This window comes from Amphibalanus amphitrite, unplaced genomic scaffold, assembly GCF_019059575.1.
Source record: "Amphibalanus amphitrite isolate SeventyFive unplaced genomic scaffold, NRLGWU_Aamphi_draft 000454F_arrow, whole genome shotgun sequence".
In the NCBI taxonomy this organism is placed as follows: Eukaryota; Metazoa; Arthropoda; class Thecostraca; order Balanomorpha; family Balanidae; genus Amphibalanus; species Amphibalanus amphitrite.
The window spans coordinates 171,824-199,361 of record NW_024881948.1 but is presented as its reverse complement, the minus strand read 5'-3'; the positions used below and the strand labels follow the sequence as shown (position 1 = coordinate 199,361).

The 27,538-nt window shown below is 46.6% G+C and overlaps 1 protein-coding gene across 1 annotated transcript; it reads right to left on the bottom strand.

Annotated features, from left to right (window-relative positions):
* Nucleotides 1–1,024: 1,024 nt before the first annotated feature.
* On the bottom strand, nucleotides 1,025–27,125 carry LOC122391791 (solute carrier family 2, facilitated glucose transporter member 1-like). Its single transcript, XM_043386036.1, has 10 exons — nucleotides 26,791–27,125; nucleotides 17,542–17,649; nucleotides 14,836–14,996; nucleotides 13,746–13,870; nucleotides 7,905–8,045; nucleotides 6,166–6,303; nucleotides 5,098–5,291; nucleotides 3,416–3,628; nucleotides 2,745–2,847; nucleotides 1,025–1,726 (listed from the first exon to the last, which is right to left on the bottom strand). Exons 1-10 carry the CDS (start codon nucleotides 26,947–26,949, stop codon nucleotides 1,491–1,493), a joined length of 1,578 nt encoding a protein of 525 aa, XP_043241971.1. The 5' UTR covers nucleotides 26,950–27,125; the 3' UTR covers nucleotides 1,025–1,490.
* Nucleotides 27,126–27,538: the final 413 nt, after the last annotated feature.

The following is a 27,538-nucleotide window of genomic DNA, read 5'->3' as shown; positions in this document are numbered from 1 at the left end:
TTTGTAGCACATTGACATTTTCAACACCTTCATATGGTGTCAGTGTGGCGTGAAACCTAGCTAGGTTCATTATGTTCAGGGTTCAATTCAGAGGAGCTCCGCATAACTCACATAAGAGGCAGACAGGGGCTTTACATGGGGTAGATGGCCTGATGACTTAGCTGGAATATGGCCAAAATTAAATTGACAACTTTTAGGTGAAAGGTGGTCATTTGGGTTAAGGGGCGTTCAGTTTGTTGAAGTCAACTTAAACTACTGGGTTATTTTGCACCCATTAAATGAAACTTCTGCTCCAGCCTCCAATTCTACCCATTGAACCTCAATATCATGATCCACCTGTCCATCACTAGGTATCCTTCCTTATTACATAGAAACTTTGAATGGCATGGCAATTTATAATTTTAAATGGCAATATTTTTATGTTTCTTCTGTAGGTAGGTAGGCAGGTAGGTAGGTACACCAGACTGCTATGGACACTTTTCCAAGTTGGTGGGGCAAAAACCTAATGTATGTCTTGGTTTGAGTCGTTTGATTGAGTTGATTGATTCCTTTCATTGTCGCGTTTGAGTCGATTGAATCAATTCCCGAAAACTGCTCTGACTTGATTGATTTGATTGGTTTCCCAAATTTGTCGTGATTGAATTGATTGCTATTGATTGAATCGTATACAACCCTGCCCCAAAAGCACAGCTAAGATAAAACCACCGACAACATATTTCGCGTTACGATCAGTATTTCTTTCTTTGGATAATTTATGCACCTTCCCTCTGTTTTCGATGTTAGAAAGCCGAATTGATTCCCCTACCTAGAGCGGATTATGGGGGGGGGGGGACAAGAAACAGTACGTCCCCCAGCATTTTAGTTGGATGGGAGGGGGACACGTTGGCAGATTCCTTGCTGACTTCTGTTTGTGCGATGCTAAATGCCTAAGATCATTCTAACGATGGACGTTTTATGTGTTAAAACATACAGACATTATGATATGGTGTACAGATATTATATATACACATGCTTCCCGCTGGGCTAGTTTTTTGGTCATTCTTTATTGATCACCCATATCACCGCAACCGATCAATAAGAAGCCTCCGACACATAGTGATAGCTTGAACGATGAGAAGCTGAGGACCAAGGCCCAGGAGCTCCAACCCTGCAGCTCCCACACCGGTGCTAGACGGTGCGGTGCTGCCGTGTGTACAAGAAGCGGGCAGCGTCTGGCGATGGCCGTCACCAGAGTCGCCGGATGGCGGCCGCCTCCTATGGTCGCCCCGGGGACATCCGGAGCGGCCCAGGTACACCCGGTGTAGGTGTTACGGCGGCGGCACGGGTGTCGCGTGGTTCAGATCCGAGTGACAAGGAGGCATCACAACAAGTCTTTGTGAAGGTGGAGGAACGTGTTACTGATCTGAAAAGCATATCATCACACAAAGAGCATGCACGCACATTTACTATAAGCCAAATGCGTCGCATCATGCCACCTTTGAAAGCAATGTTCACACGGGGACGGTTTCTATGTCCTTTGCTGGGCTGCACTCTGGTGGCGACATTGGCAGGTGAAAGTGTGCCACGTACGCCGACAGGAGGCACCAAGCCAAGAAGAAAATGAAGCAGGCAACACCAGTTTGAGCGTAGATGACGGGAAACAGGAGGCCGATGAAACAGTTGGACACCCAGATCGCAGCTGAGCCGGCGGAGACGGCTAGCGCCCGCGGACCCTGCTCGAACAGCTCTGAAAACAGGAAACTTTATATCAGGGGCATAACGTGAAGCACAGCGAAGTGAAGTATTTAGATTCTTTAATATATAATAAAAGGACTCATTATATAAGATGACTTTAAAGTCCCACTATTTAGATTCTATATTTATTGACACAAGAAAAAGTGTAAACAAAAATTCGGGCCACTGTGCTTCTGGCCAAAAACGGCCATCGAGTAATCGGGAGCGAAACGCCCGCTCTCCCTTTTTGTCGATTACTTCTAAAGTATTGTAGATATCGTTACCAAACTTTCAGAACACATCCGGGCATCAATTTTGCGCCTTGCGGTCAAAAACGTTTCCAGAGACTTCGATAGCTTTGCCACAAATGACGTCAGAATGACGTCATGTTCTGCCTTTTTTCAATAAAAAAAAAGGTTTTGCAGGAAGAACTCTTAGCACTTACAGCTTTGAAGATACAAAAAAAATGCATCATTAAAAAAGGTGTAAAATTAGCAGGGCTACTAAAGTTATCTATCAAATATTAGGAAATTTTGGTATTTGATCCCCTCCCCCAAAATAAATTATTTGTTTGACATAATATCCTAAGCATACCAATTTTTCAAACTCTTGCAAAAAAAAAATCAGAATATATGTTATAGAACCCAAGGGCATCCATCGGTCACCGATTGTTTATATTATCGTTTGTATGGCACGTAAGGGCAGCATGTTCAAATTACCCCACGGTGGAGCAATTTGAACACACCGTGACTTGGTAAAGAAGTGAGGCTATACTATTCAAGATATGCTCGGCTCGTCCAAAAATGAGGTATGCATGTGGTTAAAGCAAGCAACATTTGCGCTACTGGAACAGTTTTCCTTCATCCAGGGCTGAGCTGGAATTTGGTACGACGGAGAAAACTTAAAGATATGATGTTCAAATTACCCCACCCTACCCTTGCCATCAAGATCACCACACAGCCGATGGCGAAAGGACCCGAGGCTTTGCCCTTAGGCTAACTGAACATGGACGCCTTTGTCGGCTGACCTACCGGTGCCGAGCATCCAAGGAATGGTGCCAAATCCGGAGGCGAACGACATGACGAACGCGATGAGGAAGATGACGGCACAGGCGGCCGCCCAGTTGTACCACTCCTGTGAACGGTCAGCAGCGGGACTCAGTGGGCGGAACGTTTGAAGAACTTAATTTGAAGAAGTCGTGCTTGCAGAATGAGTGTGAAGTTACGCACTTAGCTTTGCTTCTGTTTAATTGATTTGTTGTGGATATATGGATCCTGAGAAGAAAGAAATTCAGCCTGAGAAGAGTAGCCTTTCCTTGGGAGAGTCAAATGAATAAACGGCATGTCTTCACATGCTATTACCTACTTGCTGCTACTGAACACTGAACAGCCGTGTGCATAGCATGGAAAAATATTAAATAGTATCTAGGTATACTGATTGGTGCCCTTGCAAAGAGCTTAGTTCTAAAAATAGGAATAAAACCGAATAAATTCATTGACTTTTCCCCCAAAAGTTTATTAACGAAACTAATTAATTCGAACAACACCCAGCTTTTGGTTGTAACAAAGATAATTATCACAAACACTTAAGAGTGGTTTTTGAAGAACTTATCACGGATTGGTGTCTTACAACCAGTGAGAGATAGGAACAGAAGCCGCGACTGGGCATGCAGCTGCGCTCGGCAGGCGCAGCGTCCACTGACCATAAGGCGGAGCGCTCCAGCGAAGGCGGCCAGGCAGACGGCGGAGCCGAGGCAGCTGGCCGTCAGCAGACGCTTCAGCGGCACGCGCGCCACGCCCAGGCCGAGCAGCAGCGTCAGCGCCACATTCGCCACGCCGTAGCCCACCGCGGCGAGCGCCGCCTGCGACTGGCTCAGGCCGGCCCGCTGGAAAATGGCCGTGGAAAAGAAGAACACCTGCCGACAAATTAGGGCTAGTCAGAGGCGTTCAGGGGTATCGTGGCAGTACTTAACCCGCGCCCCACTGGGGTCTGCGTATAACACGCCCTACTGGGGGGGGGGGCTCTTCATAGCCCCCCCCCCTCCTAACTCCGAAACTACTGGGCCGATCGTAAAAATTCAAACGGCGTCTGATAGCCCCGGAAAAACTGTCGAGCCAAACCTAATTTCATTGACCTCGAGGTCACCAATGACGTCACAGGTCAGGTCAAAGTAAAAATTATTAGCATTTTGGCTTGTTCACGTTTTGGGCTCTGGCCGCCGTCTTACAAGTCAGATCAGGCTCATTTCTGGTTACCACACTCTTGAACAGATGCTCTAGATACCCTGCGGGTACCAAACTTGTACTTTGATTTTCAGGTCAAGGTCAGGTCATCACAGGTCACGAAAATATTGCATCATGCGTCGGTCACGTGACACATGTTTTATGGTCCATTTAGGCCAAAGATTTCGAATTTGATGTCGTCTGTGTCATTCGAGGTCATTTTGAGTCGAATTTAGCTTAGGTCAGGTCACTTTCAGGTCAAAAAGGTCAAATTTTGAAGTTAATATTTTTCAACAAAAAAGGTGTCTATTGGATGCAGTTTGAGCTCAGGAACACGATGGTGCTATTTATATAGGCATACGATGTCAAATACGTGCTGAAAAATTGATTTGAAAAATTAATAATTGTGAGTTTTTGCAATAATGCGTATAACTTGGCCATTTTTGAAGATATGTAGCTAAAACTTGCTGGAGTTAGTCATAATAATGCGTTCTATCACATATATTCCGGTGTTTTCGAAAAGTCGAAAAAAATGAAAAAAAATGTAAAAATATAAATTTTGAATTTTATTATAAAGAATTTTCGAAATTTACAAGATTTCGAAAATCCGAGATAACAGTTTGATAGCGCAGTCTATTATGAGTCCTCTCATGCAAAGAAATTGGATCTAGCTTAAAAACTGAGCTCTTGGGAGCGATTGCCGTGGTTCAATGTTTTGCGTCGAAATCGGCCGAACATGACGTCACTCTGACGTCATTTCCGGCCGACCTATGGTAGCTAAGAAGTTCAAAGTTTGACACAACGTTTCAAATTGATGCAGTCGAAGGTACTGAAAGTTTGGCGTCGATACGTCAAGCCATAGACCACTATATATCACCACCAGATATATATTGACCAGATATATATTGACCAGACCAGATATATAGTGGTCTATGGTCAAGCGGTTTGGAAGTTATTGCAGAAAAACTGGAGGGGGGGGGGCTATGAATAGCCCCCCCCCCCAGTGGGGCGCGGGTTAACTACTTACAGCACGAGGAGGGCCCGTGGTAATATGATACCTTAGTCGCGGAGGCGATTGGCCTGCCCAGATCGCCTCCGCGACACCTCGGAAATCCACCGTCCCCCAGCTGGGTCGCCTCCCCCCCCCCTCGGCCGGACTCACGGCCGTGATGCCGGATGAGGGCTGGCCGACGCAGATGACCAGCAGCGCCAGGAGCCGGCGCCGGCACACGGCGTCGGCCAGCAGTGCCCGCAGCGTCCAGCGCGGCGTCTCTGCCGTCAGCTTGGCCTCGGCCTGGTGGTCGCTCAGCTCGGAGGACAGCGCATGAGGCGGCAGCCCGCGCAGACGGCTCAGCGCTGCCGGAACGGGGGTGGTCGGCCGCTCGACAGATTGTACAGTCGCGTACAGATTGATTCATAGGTACTCTATACCCACTACCCACTGGGTCAGATTGTACAATCGCGTACAGATTGATCGATAAGTATTATAAACCCATCGGGTACTTGTCGCCCCATCAGGCGCATTACTGGTAGTTTTGGTTCATGGACTTCATGGTTGTAAGGTCATACACAGTTGGGCTGATCTTAGAGGGGTGTTCGAAAGAGAGTGTTCAAGACCTCCCCTAACAAGGCGTAGAAATCCAGGAGGCTCAGCGGGGCTAAAGGTAAGACAGACTGATGAATTCACGTGATGTGATCATGGTACATATTAGTGGTGTCAATCGGAACTTGAAACTTCGGAATTCCGATTTTGTCCAATATGTCCAATTCGGAATTCGGTTGGACAATGACAGCAGGCTTTGGACATCTTTGGACAATCGCTTGCTACACCTCAACATTTTTATTAATTAATCATGTTCAACATTGATTGGCTATTAGAAAGCTCTGTTTTCGATATGATAACACTTTTGAGCTGGTAACGGTACATTAAAAGCAAATTAAACATCAGTGTTGAGCGTAAACTATTACTTAGGTGTCGGACATCTTTGGACAAATGGCTGGCTTGGGCATTTTTGGACGGACAGTCGACGTAAGTGCTGGACATTGGACAGATATTGGACACACGTTTTCTGAAATTGACACCACTAGTACATATACATACTGACGGCCTGAGCCCATGCACCCACAGCGAGGCAAACAGCCGAGCCGACCCTATACAGCTCAATGCCTGCGCGAGGCCCTGTTCACCGAATTGGCGCGGCCAGTCAGTGGCAGCGTCAGTTCTGCCCACCTGAGAGCGCGTCCGGCTCGCTTCCTTTGTTGACGAGCAGGTACTTGGGGCTCTCGGGGCAGAAGGGCAGGAGTGCGGCGGCGCCGAGTGTGGGGATCAGAAACGCCACCAGCAGGTACTGCACCGTGTCCGGGCGGCCTGACGGGTAAGATAAGATAAGAGAGTACCTACATGAGAGCATTTCATCCTTTTCGCATGTCACATAGCAATCATTGCGCCTTGGGATGGCCGTAGCCAAACCGCGTTTAACCCTATTCCTGGCGGGGGGGCCTCAGGAGCCCCCCCCCCCCCGAGGTTTTTTGGCTATTTCTCCCAAACGCTTTGAGCTAGGAAGCTCAAATTTTCTGACTTTTCTCAAAAGGCTTTTACGCAACATTTCTAAAAAATTTGAGTTGATCTGACCTCAGGTCAGGTCACCAGAGGTGGTTTAGTGACCCTACCTCAGAAAAGTTTGCAATCACGCCACAGCTAGAGTTTTTGACCGATCAATTTCTTCTCTTCAGGCTTTAGTTAGGGTACCAGTATGTGCAATTTGTATCTCTCAGAATTTTCATATCTGTGACCTGAGGTCAGGCCAGACTCGTGACCTTTACATTGCAAGCCTATGGGAAAATATTGAAACGCCTCCTGCTTCGTGTAAACGAGTCAAAACCACCCAATTCTTTCAGTATTATGGAAGATTATCTCATCGGTGATGATCCTGGTGCCGCTAATTGACAGGGGCACCGGCAAAGGTCATCTGAGGTAATGTGACGTCATAAATCGTTTTTCTGTCAATAAATCACGACATGATGGTGCTAAAGACTTGTAAGTGGTACCAAACTGCTCGCCTGGTCAAGGCGCGTCGTTTGGTATGCAGCATGACCGACCATACCCCACAACTTCATTGATGAATGACCTGACCTTGACCTCAGGTCAAATTTCAAATTGACCTGTGAAGGTCATCACATACTTATTTCGCATCGCCTCGGCGAGAGCAACAAAAAATGTATTGGTTTTATGTCTCTATGTTTCTTAGTTTAAAAGTTATATAGGTAACTAGTTCCAAAACATTTTATCGTTGATGACCTCTGGTGACCTCAATATTGACCTGACCTGAAAATGTTTTATGTAAGAGTTGTAGATCTTTAAACGACCTATCAAATGCCGTTCACCGTTTGTCGCTGCGATGTGTAGTTTTTGAGATCTGAAGGGAGGCCGAATCGCCAACCCCCCCCCCCCGCCAGTTTCTTGTCCCGGCGGAGCCCGCCAGGAATAGGGTTAAACAAATGAATGTTTGAGGCAGTTACAACTTCTGTTGGGAGGCTATTCAACAGTTCAACACATCGTCGGGAAAGAATCGCTCAGGCAGATATAAGCGATTTTTCGCTTATCGCTCCGAGCGATTAGAGAAAAGAGCGCAAAACTTTTAGTAGCGAAAGCAGCACGATTGTACTTCCGTGCTTCAGCGTCTCTCATTCTCTCTCTCTCTCTCTCTCTCTCTCTCTCTCTCTCTCTCTCTCTCTCTCTCTCTCTCTCTCTCTCTCTCTCTCTCTCTCTCTCTCTCTCTCTCTCTCTCTCTCTCTCTCTCTCTCCCTCCCTCTCTCTCTCTCTCTCTCTCTCTCCCTCCCTCTCTCTCTCTCTCTCTCTCTCCCTCCCTCTCTCTCTCCCTCTAGCCGTCTACCTGGAAAGCTTGGTTTCTCTCCTACATTTCTCCGTTCCACAAGTGTACAGGGACCCCTCGCCCTTCCCTGACCTACCGAGCACTTCGGGCAGTCCCAGAACCTGCGCCAGCAGGAAGCCCATGCAGAAGCCCAGGTTGGTCACGATGCCGAGCACACTGCGCAGCCGCGGAGGCGCCACCTCATGCACGTACAGCGGACAGACAGATGACGTCAGACCTGCCGGTACAAAGCGATGACGTCAGCGGGGCTCAGTCTGGCGCTTAGTGACCCAGTAAACATGCCGACGTCGGCCCGACATCGGCTGGACGTCGGATATGCCCGCATGTTCCGACGTCCAGCCGAAGTCCAGCCGACGTCGAGCCGACGTCGGGCCGAGATCGTTTGCCGAGGTTGACGAGATCGTTTGTCGTTGGACCGACGGGGCCGACGTCGGCATGTTTATCGGGACAACGCGCCAAAAATATCAACCGGCGGCGGGATTCAAGCCCCCAGTCGCCCACGTCGGCATGTTTACTGGGACAACACGCCAAAAGCATCAGCCGGCGATGAGATTCGAACCCCGTGTCATTCGAAAGCCAGGTTAGTGCGCTAACCACTACACCACGCAGCCAGCTGACGATTTCGGTTTGTTTTGTTGGGTTATGCCCTTTCGGTCTGACAAGACCATTTCAGAGCCGGAAGGATCATAGGATGGAGACATTGGTCTCCTTCTTGGCGAGCACCCTGGGTCCAGTTCATATAGAGTCCCTGGTCCCATTGCTGTTACGTGACACTTATTGGAAAGGGCGACACCACAATGGATTCATATAGCCACTCTTACACACCTGCACCAACGTTTCCCAAAGTGTCCCTTGGCACTTTGGCAAAGTGACACTTGCCGACTGGCCTTTCTATATGAACTGGGCCCGGCCCTGGTGAGTTGCCGGGGCTGAGCCTGACCAAAGGAGCCCCCAAGCACTCACCGCACCCGGCTACAGGCGAGCTCGGCTTACGGGCAATCCCAAATGGGATAAAGTTTCCCGTCCAGTCCGGATCAGGGGGTTGCGGCGTGGAGGAAGATTTGAGTTTCCTGAGGATATTTTGAATAGGTACAGAAGTTCTTTATGAAACATGAAACATGCATTTTATATTATTTAACGGTCAAAACAGCGGGGGCATTCCACGATAGATCGTATCACTTTTTTCCAATTTGACACCCTCATCTCTCGGAATTTGACGAGAATTGGTCTCAGGGGTAATCAGGGGCTCTGAATCCACCTGTAACAATTTCAGGCTTATCAGATAAGTATTTTTTGAGTTATGGTGTATAACATTTTTTGGATCTTGCTTTGCAGCGCTCAGTTTGGCGGGCTGTAACTCTAAGACGGATTATTCAAATGCCAAATGTTATATAACATTGAACTTGCAATGAAACAGAGATTAACATGTATTTTTGAAATTTCGAAAAATACGTTATTTTTGATATATGACATATCGAGTTTTCTTTCATTTGTATTTTTTGGACTTTGGGACCACATTTTTTTGAATTCTTATTTCTTTAAAAAAATACTTGGCTCATTGTTAAGAGGTATGCAAAAAATTAGGAAGGTGTTCTTTCTATAAATGTATTTATTTTACGTCACGATAACGGTTTCGAATAGTGATTTCGGGAGGGAGCTTACAAATGGCGTGGTAAAGCTGCCTAGTGACATCACGGGTTACTGAAATTTCAATTGAAGTCTGAGTCATCTGAAAAAAAAAAGTGAAAAGAGGGTTCATCCAACCCTCTTTCCTATAAGCGCGAGGGCGAAAAAGGCTGTTTGGTTCTGACATTGTTTTGGACGCCAATGACCATAGCTGTCCGAGATGAAAGTTACAGGACGCATACATGGTGTCCTCCAGAGGTCTCACAACTTGTATATCTGGGATTTTTTACGGTTACATGAGGTCAGGTCGGTCACGTGACATCACTGTTGTAAGTCAATGGGGAAATATAAAAAACTGTTATTTTGGCGCCGACAATGATCTAAAACTATCTCATGTACATGGTATCGTGATTTCATGCACTCTTTGCAAAGTCCAATGCTTCACTTTTGCATTGTTAGCCTTGCGTGACGTCATTGATGATGTCACTAGGGTCGTACGAGTTTTTCATCAATAACTCCCGATCAAATGGAGCTAGAGAGTCGGGAAAGCCACCAATGGACTCGGGAAGACCTTCCAAATCGAATGATATGCCATATGATACCCTTTGCCCAGCTTCGTGACCTGAGGGGCTCTGACCTGACCTTGACCCGAGGTCAACTACTTAAGTTGACCTCACCCTAGCAAAAAGTATACTATTCGATGCGCCTGAGCTAGGCGAACACAATGATGCCAAAATCGCGGCTCTGCGGCCATTTTTGCGAAGTTATTTACTAAAAACCGAACCCGTAACTTCAGTCACTTGACCTGACCTCAGACCCTACCGGTTAACCTGAGACCTTAAAATCGGGTACCAATCGCTGCGACTTGTAATGGCACACACGCTCGTTTTTTTCCGCGAGGCTCTAGCTCTATTAGAAGCGAAACGGTGTGCTGGGGTCGTATCAACCCCTCCGAAACCCATTTTGTTTGCGGGAAAATGAGGAACTTATAGGAAAGAACACCTTTCTAATTTTTTGCATGTCGATTTGCAATGACATGAAGTTTATTTTGAAAAAATAAAAATGTGAAAAATTTTGGTCCCAAAAGTCATTAGAGGCAAATGAAAAAAGATTAACGTTTTTGCTCAGCAATGAAAATTTTTCTTTGGAATTTTTAAAAAGTGATATTAATTTTTGATTCATCGCAAGCTTAGTGTTGTTTACTGTTTGTTGGTTGCTTAACACGCGCAGTGGAAGGGGGGGGGCGGATTTCGCCCACCCCTCCTGTTTTTCGCCAATAACTCGCGCCGCAAGCATAATATCAATGTGAAATTTCGGTTACCTGTCCAGAATTGAATTGCGGATCTTCTCGTGCAAGAAGTAAGAAAATCGGTTCACAACTTTTCTAGTAATAGCGGTGTAAAGTCAAACATCCTGCCGCCGCCGCGGCGCTGCGGCGCGGCGGCCGGCGCTAGCCGTTACGCGCCGCCTGAATTGTAGACTGTGCCGGGGCGGGACGGTTCCGTCTTTACATCGCGCTCCTTACCGCTGATTATATTAGATTCGCGTCAAATTCGGTGAGAAGACTGAGAAATGTACAAGCAATCATATGGTCAAAGAATTTTGAAAATCGGCCGGTAACAACTTGAGTTATGAGTGTGTAAACACAAAATTGTGATTGCCGCGTTTCCCGCGTCGGCCGATGCCGCTTCAGCCGGCGACATCTTACCCTTAGCAGGCTTCTAACTGCCATATTTATTGTTGGATTATCTAGAAATTCACCATACATACTCACAAATGTTTGCTCTTTCGTATAGTGAAAGTTTTAAAAAAATCGGCCGGTAACTTTTTGAGTTATCGGCGTGTAAACGCAAAAAAGTCGCTTATATGGCAGATTTGACCACATTTGACCTCATTTGACCTTGAAGATATTGACCTAGGGTCATGAAATTCACACACAACAGAGTTCCCCATGGCCCCCACCTACCCTCCAAATTTCGTCTTTCTAGCTCCAGTGGGAGCTGAGATCTTAGGGGGGGCGACATCCGCCCCCCCCCCTTCCACTGGGCGTAGTACTCGCAACCCTTCCACTGCGCGTGTTAACCCGTTCTTGAGTTATAGGCCATCAAACTCACCGTTACAAACCGAAGGTAAAAAAATGTAATGCAATATAACTCAAAAAGTTTTGATCTGAGAAGTCTGATATTTTGCCAGGCGTCTTTGGAGCCTATGATTACCCCTAGGACCGATTTTCATTAGAATCTGAGAGATAAGGGTGACGGGCCTGGTACGATCTATCGTGGAATGCCCCAGCGGTCAATGTCGGTCCGACGTCGCACCGACGTCGGCCCGACGTCGGCTGGACCTCGGCTGGACGTCGGAACATGCGGGCATATCCGACATCCAGCCGACGTCGTGCCGAGGTTGGACCGACGTCGGGCCGACGTCGGCATGCCGATGCCGAGTTGCCGACGTCACCCCGACGTCGGCCGACGTCGGGCCGACGTCGGCATGTTTACTGGGGACGTCAGCTGAAGTAGCTCTGGGAACAAGTTTTCAGGCTCCGGGAGCCGTGCAGTTTCAGGCTCCGAGAACGCAGTTTCAGGTTCCGGGGAAACACAGTGTCAGGCTCCGGAAACACAATGTCAGGCTCCGCGGGAACACAGTGTCAGGCTCCGGGGGAACACAGTTTCAGGCTCCGGGAACACATTGTCAGGCTCCGGGGAAACACAGTGTCAGGCTCCGGAAACACAGTGTCAGGCTCCGGGAACACAATGTCAGGCTCAGGGGGAAATGCAGTCTCGTTATGCGCCATCCGCGGCCATCGGTCAGGTGGTACCGCCTATTGGCTACTCTAGCAGATGAAAGTCGAGCTTTGAATGAAAGCCGCTCAATGTGGAGACCAAACTATCACTAGTCTATTATTTTTGGTATGTGGCCCTTGCAGACGTAAGAAGAGACCGAATCGCAATGTTTCGGGAGTTAACCCTCGCACGACCAGGCCATTTCTCATAACACGAACGACCAGGGGGGGGGGTTGTTACGACCCCCCCCTGGCGTTTCGAAACGGAAGGTCGTAGAGCTTAGCGGAAAAAACCAACGGATTGCTCTCAACGAGATCTCGCAATTGGTGGTATATTTTTTGGTCCTAGGTCAACATTTGACCTACCTTTGACCGGTCAAAGGTCAAATTTTCGGAAAAATAGACTTTTTTCAACTTTCGGTGGCGATAGCGGCAAAACGGTGGGAGATATCGACTTGAAACCTTCACTATCGTGTTCCTTGATCAATTCTCTATCGTTTGGTATGTATTTCGTTTCCCTAGCTCTAAAAATGGCGCGTTGGGAGCACCGGAAGTCGGCAAGGTCACAGTCGGCGGCAGAAATTCGAAAAATCAAAATTTAAATTTTTGAAATCTGATTGTATTTTTGGATTTGGGAGGTCCATTTGCTCCCTATAGAAGCTAATATTGCTGCATATTCCCATTGAGGTGACAAGAATTAGCAAAATAGTGGTTCGGGCGCTTTTCAAAAATAGTACCGGACGCTGTTCCTCTTGTGACGTCATAGCTCCGTGACCTGACCTGACCCGGTCAAATTTCTTATACCATATGATAGCCAATACTTGCTCCAACATGCATGGGAAGTTTCATCACGATCCATCAACTGATGTCCGTACCAACGGCAGGAAACCTCGGGCGTTGGCACTCAGTTTGTGAAAATCCGGCCGGAGGCTGTACCTCTTATGACGTCATAACTCCGTGACCTGACATGACCCGATCAATTTTTTTCGGCAAAAGATGCGCAAAGGTTGCCCCAGAGGGTATTGAAAATTTCAGCCCGCTACGACAAGCCGTTTAGCGTGCACTTTGAAAAAACCTCAGGGGGGGGTTGATACAACCCCCCCCCCCCCTAGGCGTTCTAGGGTTAAAACGTGCAACTCGAGACACGGAAGACGAAGACACCAAGCGGTCCGAGAGGCATCCCCCGATTCGTGCTCAAATTAGTAGGTAACCTACACCAGGAGAAAGGGTTTCAAATAAAATTAGTTCGAGTCAAAGTGGTGAAATCGCACAGAAGTAAATGTCCAGCAAATATGAAAAATGAAAGAAGTCCAAATGTTCCAAGATAGCTTTATGCATTATAACGTTTTACTTTTTGACATATTTAGTACAACACCATGTTTTTTGCTATTTGTACCTTCTGGCAGACAGCGATTGTCGCTCACCGGTCCCCAGGTAGAAGAAAGGGAAAAGGCACACATGCCTGAAGCAGTTATTGTATATGCGTATCTAACTTTGTTTGTATCTTACCTGTTGCGAAACCCCCGATGATTCTTCCCAGGAAGAACCAGTGGACGTGCTTCTTTTCGTACCCGATGAACAGCAGAATGCCCGAGGTGGCAAGCACTATTTCAATAACCACGATCGACAGCTTGCTGTAAAAGGAAAAAACATTATATGTGCCAAAAAGCCTTACACATCTAACCATGCTTATAAAATTGTACCACTCACGGGACCCATTCATCATCGTCATCATCATTCTTAATTATGTAGTTTGCACCACTTTTACAGCGACAAATACAATGTATTATGCCTATACATTTGTCTAAGCACAAGCAGAGAAGCTTTAGTAGTCGCTTTACAGGTTCCTTGAAGGACCAGCCGAATGCTGTCCTTCAAGCTGTCCTCCAACCGCGTAGCCCGCACACGGTCAAGGTCCATCGGCCCACCGGTCGCCGGCTCCATTACCGCTCGGAAGTCCCTGCTGTTCAGTTCATACACTTGTAGGGGAAGTGAACCCTCCAGGTCTCTGCGGCACATGGCCAGCTTCACTATATAGAAGTGATCATGGTCTGTTCAAAGCGATGCTCCGCTACCATCGCTGACTTGAGAGCAGAGAATATTGCACATTTCAACAATTGTCGAGCTGGTGCCAAACCGGCAGCCGCCAAGAGGGCATGGTGGTGTGCAAAGCGAGGCATCCCAAATACCACCTTCGCACATTCGACTTGAAGGGCTTGAACATTCGACTTGAATGCGGTCCACCTCGGCTGGGCGGAGAGGAGCTGTGCTACTCCCATACATCAGAGTAGGTAGAACAACGGCTTGCCCTAGGGGTAAGCTTTTTCTGCCGGGCTTAATGGCCAGTTGGTGCTAGGCCATAAAAGGCAATGGCCTGAATGGTCTGAATGGTCCGGTCATGACCTGAAAAGGCCATGCTGCACATCAATCGACGCGTCATGGTTGTTAGTGAAACACGCCTCTGATCTAGTCAGAGCAATGAAACTACCGCCAAAATAAGAGCTGTTTTTTCAGACACATAAGCTACCTGGTCCTTCTGCAATTATCAGAACACGCGTGAAGCGATTCAGCGCTCCCTGACGTTTGCTCAACTGATTACCGTCCGATACGATCTGCGACGGAGCCACCGACCATGGCGCCGACCGTGGCGCCGGCGAAAACCACGGTCACCACAGCCCCCCAGAGGAGGTCCAGAGAGCTGGCGTCCAGCACGACGCCGAAGTCCTCCGACACCGACGCGTTGGCCATCTTCATCAGAACCTGGGGTGTCAGCAAACACAACAGTGTGAGCATTTCACTGATGCCCAGCCAGCCCAGCCTCAAACGGGCTCCGCCCAATCTTACCAAATGCCGTGAATGCGCATTCACGGCATTTGGTAACATTCAGAACTATTCCACATTCACTTATTCATTCGTTCAGGAATCATTCACGCTATTAAAATCATTGGACAAGATTAGCTGGATGTAAATAAAAAGGATATCTTTGATATCAGTGCCGTAAACTCCGGCCAGTGCTGCCAAATCCTATTTACGGCATTGGTAAGATTGGGCCCTGCTGGAACCCAACACTGACCACCTGGGCTAGCGCAGGTTTTGAGGCCCTTATACTGTTTTTAGTCCCCAGGACAGCTTCAGATGGTCCATGTCATCTCCAAAGCCCCACCTTATTTACCTACCCGCGACCGCCTGGGGAAAAGGAGGTAGATCCGGCCCACTCTCGGTTTTTCTTGAAAAACTCACGAATCGTTAAAGGTAGTGTGCCAGCTTTCCTGGACCGTATGGAGTTAATGGCCCAGATAAGGAGAACCGGATTTTTAGAACTTATCCATACCTTCAAAACTCATGGAAACGTCTTAAATTCTTCAAATTTTGAGTACCCCAGTGCGAAATTCGCCCCGACGGGTTGTCGGTCGTACCCCAACCACATTTCACACCACTATGAACAATAAATGCACACACTGAAATCGCTATTACCGATATGCTCATCCAATCAAGTTTCGATAAACCCGTTCATCATCAGCTCCTGCGGTTTCGAACACGCCTGTTAGGCAGTGCGGTAGACCGCGCCCAAAGCCAGGGCCCCGGTAACGTGAGGTAGCCGAGTCAGGGCAGCGTGCGCTGACCCAAGCCGGAGCCGCGCGTCCTCCCGGTGTCATGTGATAGCCCGGGGCTGCCCGCGGGGATGCGGTAGACCGCGCCCAAAGCTGCGGCCCCGGCTTGAGTCAGCGCACGCTGCCCCAACTCGGCTACCTCACGTTACCGGGGCCCTGGCTTTGGGCGCGGCTTCTGCTCATACTTTGTGGTGCGGTGGTGGTGCGTCGGGCCGCGCGCTCTGACTTCGGCCAAGAAAAATGCGTCAGCTGATCATTGTCATTTCTGCCACTTGCGTGCGGTGAAATGGGGTCATAACTTATGAGACGTCTTTTTCATATTAATTATTTTACATAAAATCATATTTCAAACCATAAATAATGTTCGACAGCCAAATAAAAGAAACAATACCAATACAGGCTTACAGTTTAAGGCTCGACATTGTGTTGTCTACGATTAGACAGCTGATAGCTCATTCCCGTACGTCGTATGGTCGTAACACTATAATGACCTTTGCTTATTGTCACATGTGCGCCGCATTCGCGATTGTTGCCGACGCCTGTTTGCAGGTGAGCCCACTACAGTTGTTATACATATCTAAAAACCGATAAACTTTTAGGCGAAAAAGGCACTATTCCAGGCTCATTTTTGATTTTTTTTTTGCGATATTAGGTAAAAACAGAAGCTTCTTATCCTAGGAAAAATAAAATGGGAAATCTTTCAAAGGTGGCACACTACCTTTAAAGCTAGCAACATAAAACTTAACACGCATTCTTCAACATTAACCCGCGACCCGTAGGGGGGGGGGGCAAACGGCCCCCTGCCCTTTTCCGTCGATATCTCCTAAACGGCTGGAGATATCGCCACCAAACTTTCAGCACCCCTCCGGGCATCAATTTTACACATTATGACCAGACAATTTTCCAGATGCTATGATAGGTTGGCCACAAATGACGTCAGAACGACGTCATGTTTTGCCATTTTCGACCGAAAAAAAGATCTTCGCGCGAGAAGAGCTGTCAGGCCTACAGCTTTGAAGATACAGAAAAATATCCAGGCATAAAAGGTGTAAAATTGACAGGGCTACAACACTGCGATCTCGGATTTTTAACATTTTTGTGTTTTAACCCCCAAAAATAAAAAAAAAACATTGGTGTTATTTGGTTTGTATGCATGGTCAGAAACGTAATGAATATTGCCTTCAAAATGTTGACGCCTACCGACGAATAATCGACCAGATTGTAGAAACATATAACTTTGCCATTTTGAATAAGAAGTAGGCAAAAAGTTTTCTGGAACTATTAATATTTATGTGTTCTTTCATCGATAATTCGGGTTAAAAAACTAATAATGTAAAGAAAAAATGTAAATAAGAAGGTTGCAGCATATCACTCGACGTCATTTTCAGCCGTTCTGTTGGGGTGTCCGCATTTCGCTCTATCAGGATGTAGGTATGCAGAATTGATGCCCCGAAAAGGGTGTGCAAAGGTTGACGACCCTAACCAGCCTTCGTTTAGGAGATATGGAGGAAAGAAGGAGGGCGTTTCGCCCCGCACTACCCCTCTCCCACGGGGCGCGAGTTAGTCTCGTATGACCTCCAGCGCACGTTGTGATTTTGGTTTGAACAAGTCACAACGTGCTTGTTTTTGTTATTTTTGTACCTCCGACATAGTATTGTCGGAGCTGGTCAATTCCTTCTGTTTGTCGGTCTCACCTGCTGAGGGGCGTTCAGGACGACAATGCTGTACCCGCAGCTGACGAGACAGGCCAGTGCAACGGCCACACTGGACACCAATGTCGGCGTCCAGTCCCGCCCAGCGGTCTGAAAAATCGCCCGGGCATGGTACAGGCGGGCAGGGTCAGCGGGCGGCAGCAGATGTCAGCAGCACACGCGGCAATAATCGCGATAATACAATGCATAATTATATCACAGACATAAGTGCTTATTCGATTATGTCCTCGCTGACACTGAAAAACCGTTACCAATTCATAAAGTTTGTTAGCTCCTTGTGATACCGTAAAGATATTGGGTTCCAGTTTTTCCATGTGACGTCATTATAAAGAAAAATGCCAGTCACAATTTCTACGTAGGGTGGCAGGTGGGACACCCCCTGTGCTTATTCGCGAATATTTCATGAACAGCAACGCAAGACGTCGCTGTTTTTTCTTCTGTGTATCATACACCTTTTCTGCAAACGTTAAAGAAAAAATCCAAGTCAGGCTACTCAAGATCAGGTCACCAGGTCACGTGACCTTACGTTATAAAAAGTGTCAAGCTTAGCATAGCTATACACCTACTGACCAATTGATTTCAAAATTTTGGTGATTGATAAGAGAAGCAGTATTTATAGAGCCCTATCTCGGAATTTTTATAGCGGTGTCCGGTGATTTGTGATTTGTGAGGCCTGGTCAATTCTGCAACCAGCCGTCGCTAGTCAATGGGGAAAATTAACTGTGCTTCTTTTGAGAGAAAGTCATTGAAAGTCAAATCGACTGGTAATTACTCTTAAACATCCGGTTACAGATGAAAATGAAGTACTGAATATAAAAATCACGTCCGTGACCAATTTTTATGACCGTGAGATCATCTCGGGTCACGCAAGGCCCCAGGAGCTTTCAGCTATAAGTTTTGATAGTAACAAGGCAGAGCGATGAAAACACATATGGATGTGTTCAGGTCATCGATACGACTTAGCTGATATAATTAACTCTTCCAGTCAGGTCATGACCTTAACCTTAGATCAAATATTCAAGCTGGCCTTTTAACCCTAGAACGCCTAGGGGGGGGGGGTTGTATCAACCCCCCCTGAGGTTTTGTCGAAGTGCACGCTAAACGGCTTGTCGTAGCGGGCTGAAATTTTCAATACCCTCTGGGGCAACCTTTGCGCATCTTTTGCCGAAAAAAAATGATCGGGTCATGTCAGGTCACGGAGTTATGACGTCATAAGAGGTACAGCCTCCGGCCGACAGTTACCAAACGTGTGCGCCGAATCCCTAGGTTTTCTGCCGGTGATACCCACATTGTTTGATGGATCATGATGAAACTTCCCATGCATGTTGGGGCAAGCATTGGCTATCGTGTGGTGCAAGAAAATTGACCGGGTCAGGTCAGGTCACGGAGCTATGACGTCACAAGAGGAACAGCGTCCGGTACTATTTTTGAAAGGCGCCCGAACCACTATTTTGCTAATTCTTGTCACCTCAATGGGAATATGCAGCAATACTAGCTTCTATAGGGAGCAAATGGACCTCCGAAATCCAAAAATACAATCAGATTTCAAAAATTTAAATTTTGTTTTTTCGAATTTCTGCCGCCGACTGTGACCTTGCCGACTTCCGGCGCTCCCAACGCGCCATTTTTAGAGCTAGGGAAACGAAATACATACCAAACGATAGAGAATTGATCAAGGAACACGATAGTGAAGGTTTCAAGTCGATATCTCCCACCGTTTTGCCGCAATCGCCGCGGAAAGTTGAAAAAGTTTGATTTTTTCGGAAAATTTGACCTTTGACCGGTCATAAGTAGGTCAAATGTTGACCTAGGACCAAAACATATACCACCAATCGCGTGATCTCGTTGAGAGCAATCCGTTGGTTTTTTTCCGCTTAGCTCTACGACCTTCCGTTTCGAAACGCCAGGGGGGGGGGGTCGTAACAACCCCCCCCCCCCCCTGGTCGTTCGTGTTATGAGAAATGGCCTGGTCGTGCGAGGGTTAACCCGCGCGGGGCTGGAGGGTAAATTTTACCCCCCCCCCCTCGCGAATTTTTGCAATATCTCAAAAAAGGCGGCGCGCATCGCCGCCAAACTTTCAGTACCTTTTTTTACATCAATGTGAGGCCTTCCCTGAAAATTTGAGCGAAATCCGTTGGAAAATATTTGAGAAATTGACGTTTTAGTGACGTCATGTTCGCCATTTTCGCCTCAAAAACGGCAAAATTTCAAACGCCGCTAACATCTTCATTTTTAAAGGAATCAAGACGTATCAAAAAGGTTACACGTAATTCTACTTTGTCTATCCAATGGCTATCTCGGTTTTTTGAAAAGTTTGGATTTTGGCCCAATTTTTTTCTCAAAAAACTGACTTTTTTGGGAAAATAATTATAAAATCCAAAATTTTGAGTGTATTTAAAACGGAATATATGTCAGAGAAGTGGTCTATGTGCACCTACATACCAAATTTTAGAAGAATCAGTTCAAAAATGTGGGAGTTATTCAAAATTTTATGACGTCACGACACACAATTTTTTTTAAATGGATTTTTTTTTGGAAGTTCTAGACCTCGTACGGAAACAAAAATAGCACCATTCGATTCGCCGTGAAAAACTACATCAGATAGACAACTTTTTAGGCCTTAACAGCCACCTTCAAAATATGACCTCACTTGACCTGACCTTGACCTGACCTCGACCTGAAATTCATCCAGAGGTGGTCCATATCACTTATTGAGTGTGCCTATTGAATTATATGAGCAAAATGACCCATAAAACATGTGTCGCACATGCCCTTTTCTATATTTTGTTTTTGGTGACCTGACCTGACCTGACCTGACCTGGACCTTGACCTCTGAATGATATTGTATGCAACGAATATTGTCTTGGTAGCCTAAGAACACGTTTTGGGCAATCAGTCTCAGTCCATGACTCCATTCTTCGGCAACTACTGTGCAAGGCCGATACTGTAGAAACTTGCAATTTGTACCCTTGACCTGACCTTGACCTTGACCTCAGACTTTAAATTAAGTACATGTTTTAATTGTTCATGATGAGATCTTTCGATTGGCGTTTGAATTTTCCAAATCGGACCATTAGTTCGGGAGATAACAGGGGGGTAAAATTTACCCTCCACCCCCCCCCCCCCCCAGCCCCGCGCGTTCGGCTGGAGACCCCAGCCCCGCGCGGGTTAAGGTTAACTGTAGTTCATTCGACACCTTTTGACGAGAGAAACACGCTGTCGGTAAACGTAATACAGTGCAAGTTATTGCAGAAAAGCTATTTCCGCAAAAAGTCTTTTGGCAGCCTTTGCCCTCTGCAGGCTTAACCTTAGCTGAAATCTGAGGAAGGTGCACAGAGAAAACGTAGGGCTACCTATTATAATGTGCGTTTCTGCGTTGCTGTAGCTCTAATTGTTCAAGAGTTATTCGTCGCTTTGTTGAATATTGTCGAAATAGGCTAAACCTGACCTTGACGACCTCTGGCGAAGGCCTTTACTCCTGACTAAAAATGACCAATAAATTCGTCATGATGATATGTTAGCAAATGTGTTTCACTAGGCTGGACCTTATTTGTAAGAAGAATTTGAAAATTGAACATTTAAACGAGCGAAGTCCGAAATATGGGGTTAAACCATAAGGAAACACCTCCTGTTTAGTGTCAGATCGATCGGATATGTTTCAGAGCGCAGCAGCATGAAACAATTAAGCCGTTGCCGCGCGAGGGGCAATTGAACACTCCCCTGTGGTTTTTCGCAAATATCTCAAAAACAGCAGCGCGGAGCACCGTGTGGAGACTGGAGAAGGAAACGTAGGGCTCCCACTCCCCGATGGAGGTCCCAATTCCTTATCCCGCGCCCCACTGGGGGGGGGGGGGCTATTCATAGCCCCCCTCCCGTTTTTCTGCAATAACTTCCAAACCACTTGACGTATTGACGTCAAACTTTCAGTACGTACCTTGGGCTGCATCAATTTGACATCTTGTGTCAAAATTTGAGCTTAGTACCTACCATAGATCGGCCTGAAATGACGTCAGAGTGACGTCATGTTCGGCCGATTTTGACGCAAAACATTGAACCTTGGCAATCGCTCTCAAGAGCTCAGTTTTTAAGCTAGATCCAATTTCTTTGTATGGAAGGACTCAGAATTGATTGCGCTACCAAACTGCCATCTCGGAGTTTCAAAATTTTGAAAGTTGTGAAAATTTTATATAATAATATTCAAAATTTATGTTTTTTTATGTTTTCAATTTTTTTTTACTTTTCGAAAAAACCGGAACATCTGTGACAGAACGCATGCTTATGACTAACTCTAGCAAGTTTTAGCTAAATATCTTCAAACATGGCCAAGTTATACGCATTATTGCAAAAAACATTCACAATTATTAATTTTTCAAATCAATTTTTTCAGTACGTATTTGACATCGTACACTAATATAAATAGCACAATCGTGTTCCTGAGCTCAAACTGCATCGAATAGACATCTTTTTTGTTGAAAAATTTTAACTTCAAAATTTGACCTTTTTTTACCTGAAAGTGACCTGACCTAAGCTAAATTCGACTCAAAATGACCTCGAATGACACAGACGACATCAAATTCGAAATCTATGGCGTAAATCGATCATAAAACATGTGTCACATGACCGACGCATGATATAATATTTCCGTGACCTGTGATGACCTGACCCTGACCTGAAAATCAAAGTACAAGTTTGGTACCCTCAAGGTATCTAGAGCATCTGTTCACGAGTGTGTAAACCAAAAATGAGCCTGATCTGGCTTGTAAGACGGCGGCCAGAGCCCAAAATGTGAACAAGCCGAAATGCTAATAATTTTTACTTTGACCTGACCTGTGACGTCATCGATGACCTGGAGGTCAACGAAATTAGGTTTTGTTCGACAATTTTTCCGGGGCTATCAGACGCCGTTTGAAATTTGACGATCGGCCCAGTAGTTTCGGAGTTAGGAGGGGGGCTATGGAGAGCCCCCCCCCCCCCCCCCAGTAGGGCGTGTTATACGCAGACCCCAGTGGGGCGCGTGTTATCTCGTCTAGATCTCTTTTTACCCATCTGGTTTACTTTGCCTTCTGTCTGGGTGTCTCGGGCGCCCAGTAACACTGGGCCGTCGGCTCTTGGACGTCGGCCACCCGGTCACGTGACGGCGTCCCGACACCCCATAAAAACCTATGTTTCTGTGAATACACACGCTCACTTCTCTACCGACTGTATCGCCAACACGACCAGCGGACCACGGCTCCGACGAGGGCGGTCGAAATGGGCGGCCCACAGCCACCGTTTTGGCGCATCTCATTATACACCTTTTCCGCACTTGTTAAAATTTCAGACCAAGGTCACGGTCAGGTCACCAGGTCACGTCAAGTGACCTCACCTTATAAAACGTTCAAAGTGACCATCCCACCTTAACATTAGTTTTTAACCCGCGACCTGGTGGGGGGGGGCTATTTTTTGCCCCCCCCCTCCAGACTTTTCGATATATCTCCAGAACCGCTGCGCCCGATCGTCACCAAACTTTCAGTACCCTCCCGGACATCAATTTTACACATGGTGACCAAAAATTTTTCCAAAGGCTATGATAGGTTGGCCGGAAATGACGTCAGAGTGACGTCATGTTCTGCCGTTTTCGACCCAAAAAAGGGTCTCGCGGGAAGAGCTGTCAGGCCTATAGCTTTGCAAATACAGAAAAATGATAAAGACATAAAAGCTGTAGAATTGACAGGGCTACAAAACTGTTATCTCGGATTTTTAAAATTTTTGGATTTTGACCCCCAAAAACCAAAAAATAGATTTTTTGGATATAATGATCGACAAATCCAAAAAGTTTTTTGAATTTCGCAAAAACCGGAATATATGTGATAGTCCTTACCACCTTCCATCCACATACCAAATTTGAGATTGATACATACCTCTTTTTTTGGCGAAGTTATAGCGAAAAAAAAACTGTTCAAAATTGATGAAGTCACATTTTCAAACTCAATTTTTAGCAATTCTAGACCCCGTAGCGCAAAACAAAGACCACCATTAGACTCCCCGTGACGAGCTGCATCGAATCAATACCTTTTATATGCAAAACTATCAACTTTAAAATTTGACCTTTTTTGGCCTGACCTTGACCTGACCTTGACCTGAACTTCACCAGAAAGTGACCTAAGCCGTACCTGATAGCCTTATAACCAACACCATTGAGTTGGAAATGAAAAATTGGCCATAAAACATGCATCACACAACCTTAGTAAAGTTGGGCTCATGTGACCTGACCTGTAACCCTTGGTGACCTGACCTGTGACGTGACCTGGTATTGTCAGTGACCTCTAATAGCAACATATCTACTAGGCAACTGACGCCCTATCGCTGATTCTCGACAAAATGCGTTTTCCTCGGTGTTATAGCGCATTCCCTAGAAGACCCGTGAACGGTGAAACATTTCATCTTTGACCTGACCTGTGACGTCATCGGTGACCCCGAGGTCAATGAAATTTGGTTTCCTTCGACAAATTTGACAGGCCTTTCGAACGCCGTTTGAATTTTGCGGATCCGTCCAGTAGTTTCGGAGATACGAGGGGGGGCAAAAAATAGCCCCCCCCCCCCACCAGGTCGCGTTATAAACAGACCCCACTAGGGCGCGGGTTAATTGAAATAGCCAAAATGGGGTCCCTGGCTTGCACTTACCGGTCTGAGCACTCACAACATCGAGAAATGCATCAAATAGAAAATATATAATTTCAAAGTTGCAGCACTTTGAATTCAGAGGGGCTAATGCATTTGAATGCCCCCTCTGAATGTGTGACGTCAGCGCAGATCTAACGATTTTAAATCTTTTACTAAAACGTTTGGTAGCACGCGGTGGTATATGCTGCTTTGTGCGCAACGAGTACCGCACTTTCAGCTGCCAAACTATTGCTTCCAAATAAAGTCGCTAAGAACAGCTGAGATCCCAAAAAATAAAAAAGTAAAAGTCTAATATCTTGAAAACCGTGAATATTTTTCGGTGAAATTTAGTACATATTCCTTTTCGCTCTTTCTGAACCGAGCGACATCACCTTCATGCCAATTTATCAACTTTTGTAAAGTTGGGAGGGTCCCTTTAAATGCCTGCCATAGCTGAACCGAGTGACCGATTGCTTTGAAATTTTCAGCAATTGATCAGAGCAACAGTATGTCCAAAGAACATCGCGGAATTTTGATATCAGTGACCTAAGGTCAGGTCAATTTTGCGACCTCTCCATTATAAGCGAATGAGAGAAAATAGAAATTCTCCTCTTTTCGACGAACGTCATTTTTAAACACTTTCAAACACCCAGAAAACCTGACACATTGAAACGGAAAATGTTACCCGTGACCCCTCGTTATGTCCATGAGGTCACCACAGGTCACGAATGGGGTCAATGTGAAAACAATTTTTCGTTAATAGCTTCTGATAGATGCATGCTAGAGCGATGAAAACGCCTTAGATGAGTTCAGTTCGACAATACGGATCGACGAACATACTGCATGACCCTTTTCGGTCAGGTCATGACCTTGACCTAAGGTCAAATTTTCAAGAAGACCTGTTAAGGTCAAGTTATAGTTCATTCGACGCGTCTCAACGAGAGGAACACGATGCTGGCAAAATCAATGTCGTCTTCAGTCAAAAGTTATTACAGAAAAGCATTTTTCGTAAAAACAAGTAACAACTACTTTTCGGGTTTTTGCCCCTGGAGGCTAAACGTTGACCTGAGTTCAAATCTGAAGACAATAGTCAAAAAGGCCTGTGAAGGGGCTATCTAATGCGCTGTTCCGCGGTGCTGTATAGCTTTACTGGTTCCTTACTTATGTGCCGGTGATTCGAAAATGTTGACAGGCAAGCAGAGTGTGGGTTAAATTAGCTTTGGGGCACCCCTAAACTATTCCCGATTGATGTGAAAACTCACAGGAAGCGTTTTTGTATAGTTTCACACCATATCCATTATCCAGGCGTTTGCTGGTGATAAATCAAAGGTTAGAAAATAGGTAATGGCCACCCTAATGTTCACTCAAAATATGTTTAATCCGCGCCGGGCCGGTGCTCTGAGATTCCGCGCCGGGCCGGTGTCTGAACACCCCCTTCTAACTCGGCTCCTGGGCCACGTAGCGACACGCGGTAAGCGGCATTCGAAAGAACGTCCAAAATAAGGACGAATACATTTCGCTCATTTTATGGGTCAGGTCAAAGGTCAGGTCAGGTCACCAGAGGTCACCAAAGGTAAAATGTTGACTATTTCAACATTTTGGAGACTGCCAACGGTTATCTCGGGAACCGATAGAGCTACAGCGCCGCAGGAAAGCGTATTCGATAGCCCTTTTACAGACCTTTCTGATTAATGGTCTCAGATTTGACCTCAGGTCAACGGTTTAGCCTCCGCCCTCCAGAGGGCAAAAACTCCAAAAATAGCCGTTTTTACGAAAAGTGTTTTTTTTTTTTGGCAATAACTTTTGACTCAAAAGAGCCATGTCATTACTTTTACCAGCATCGTGTTCCTCTCGTCGAGACGCGTCGAATGAACTATAATTTGACTTTGAAAGGTCAACTTGAAAATTTGACCTCAGGTCAAGGTCATGACCTGACCGGAAAAGGTCATGTTGCATATCAGTCGATCCGCAAACGTCGAGCCGAACACATCTAAGGCGTTTTCAGCGCTCTAGCACGTCTCTATCAGAAGTTATTAGCGAAAAACTGTTAGATTCTGTTCGTGACCTAAGGTGACCTCGGGGACATAACGAGGGGTCACAGTTGCCATTTTCCGGTTCGGTGTGTCAATTTTACCTACATCTCGATGTTTGAGAGTGTCTAGAATAGCATTCGTGCAAAACAGACGCTTTTTAATTTTCTCTCATTGACTTATAATGGCGAGGCCGCAAAATTGACCTGACCTTAAGTCACCGATATCAAAATTCCGAGATATACATTTTATATATAACTGTTGCTCTAATAAATCGCTGAAAGTTTCAAGGCAATCTATCAATCGGTGTAGCTATGACGAGCATTCTTGTTTTTTCTGAGGTGAGGTCACTTGGCGTGACCTGGTGACCTGACCTATGGCGACCTGGGTCTGAAATTTTCACAACATGTGCGGAAAAGATGCACGAACAGGTGTGCCAAAAACGGCGGCGCTCCGCGCCGCCGTTTTTGAGATATCTGCGAAAAACCGCAGGGGGGGTGTTCAAACACCCCCCCGGCCCTGCGCGGGTTAAAATGTCCAGTTTCATCCCGACACCCACCGAGCACGTGTGCTGCATTTTCATGATGTCCGGTCGGTGCTGTTTGACGGCTGGCGTCGGCTGTTGTCTGCTGGTTTCGGCTGTTGATGTTCCTGGGCCGGTCCGGAGAGCTGCGCTGGTCCCATCGCAGCCTCGACTGACCCTCAGCCGTGTGCGCATCGGCTCGGCGCCTTATATCCGTGTCTCGCCAGCGGCGTCGCCAGGAGCGTCGGCGGGGTGACGGCCGACGGGGTCGGAGACGGACTGGCGGGGGGGGGGGGAGGGCGCCGGCCGAGGACGGACGGTTGGACAGCGTCTAACGACGGCCCAGTGCACCAGAGGGTGCTTTGAGGGCGGCTCAGTTGGACAGAGGGTGTTTGAGAAGATGGCTCAGTTGGACAGAGGGTGTTGTGGGGACGGTTCAGCTGGACGGAGGCTGTTGTAGGGACGGCTCAGTTGGACAGGAGATCTTTATCTTGCCTGAAACAAATATCTTGCCCTTGCGCGCCTCCAAGATCTTACATTGCAAATAGGACTTTATAGATAATTATGCATAACTATAAGCAGGTTGTGGCGCAGCCGTTGTCTTCTCATTTTTCGCTGGAAATGCTCGTCCAAAACAGAAATATTGCCTAAGCTTCGACAAAATCTTGTATGAAATAATCAATGAGATCAGCGCCTAATATTTTCAAGCAAACATGTGAGGGGTATGAATTTGAGCCATGCGAAAGTTACTCTGACCCCGGAGTCGTACCCTGGAAGATTTTGA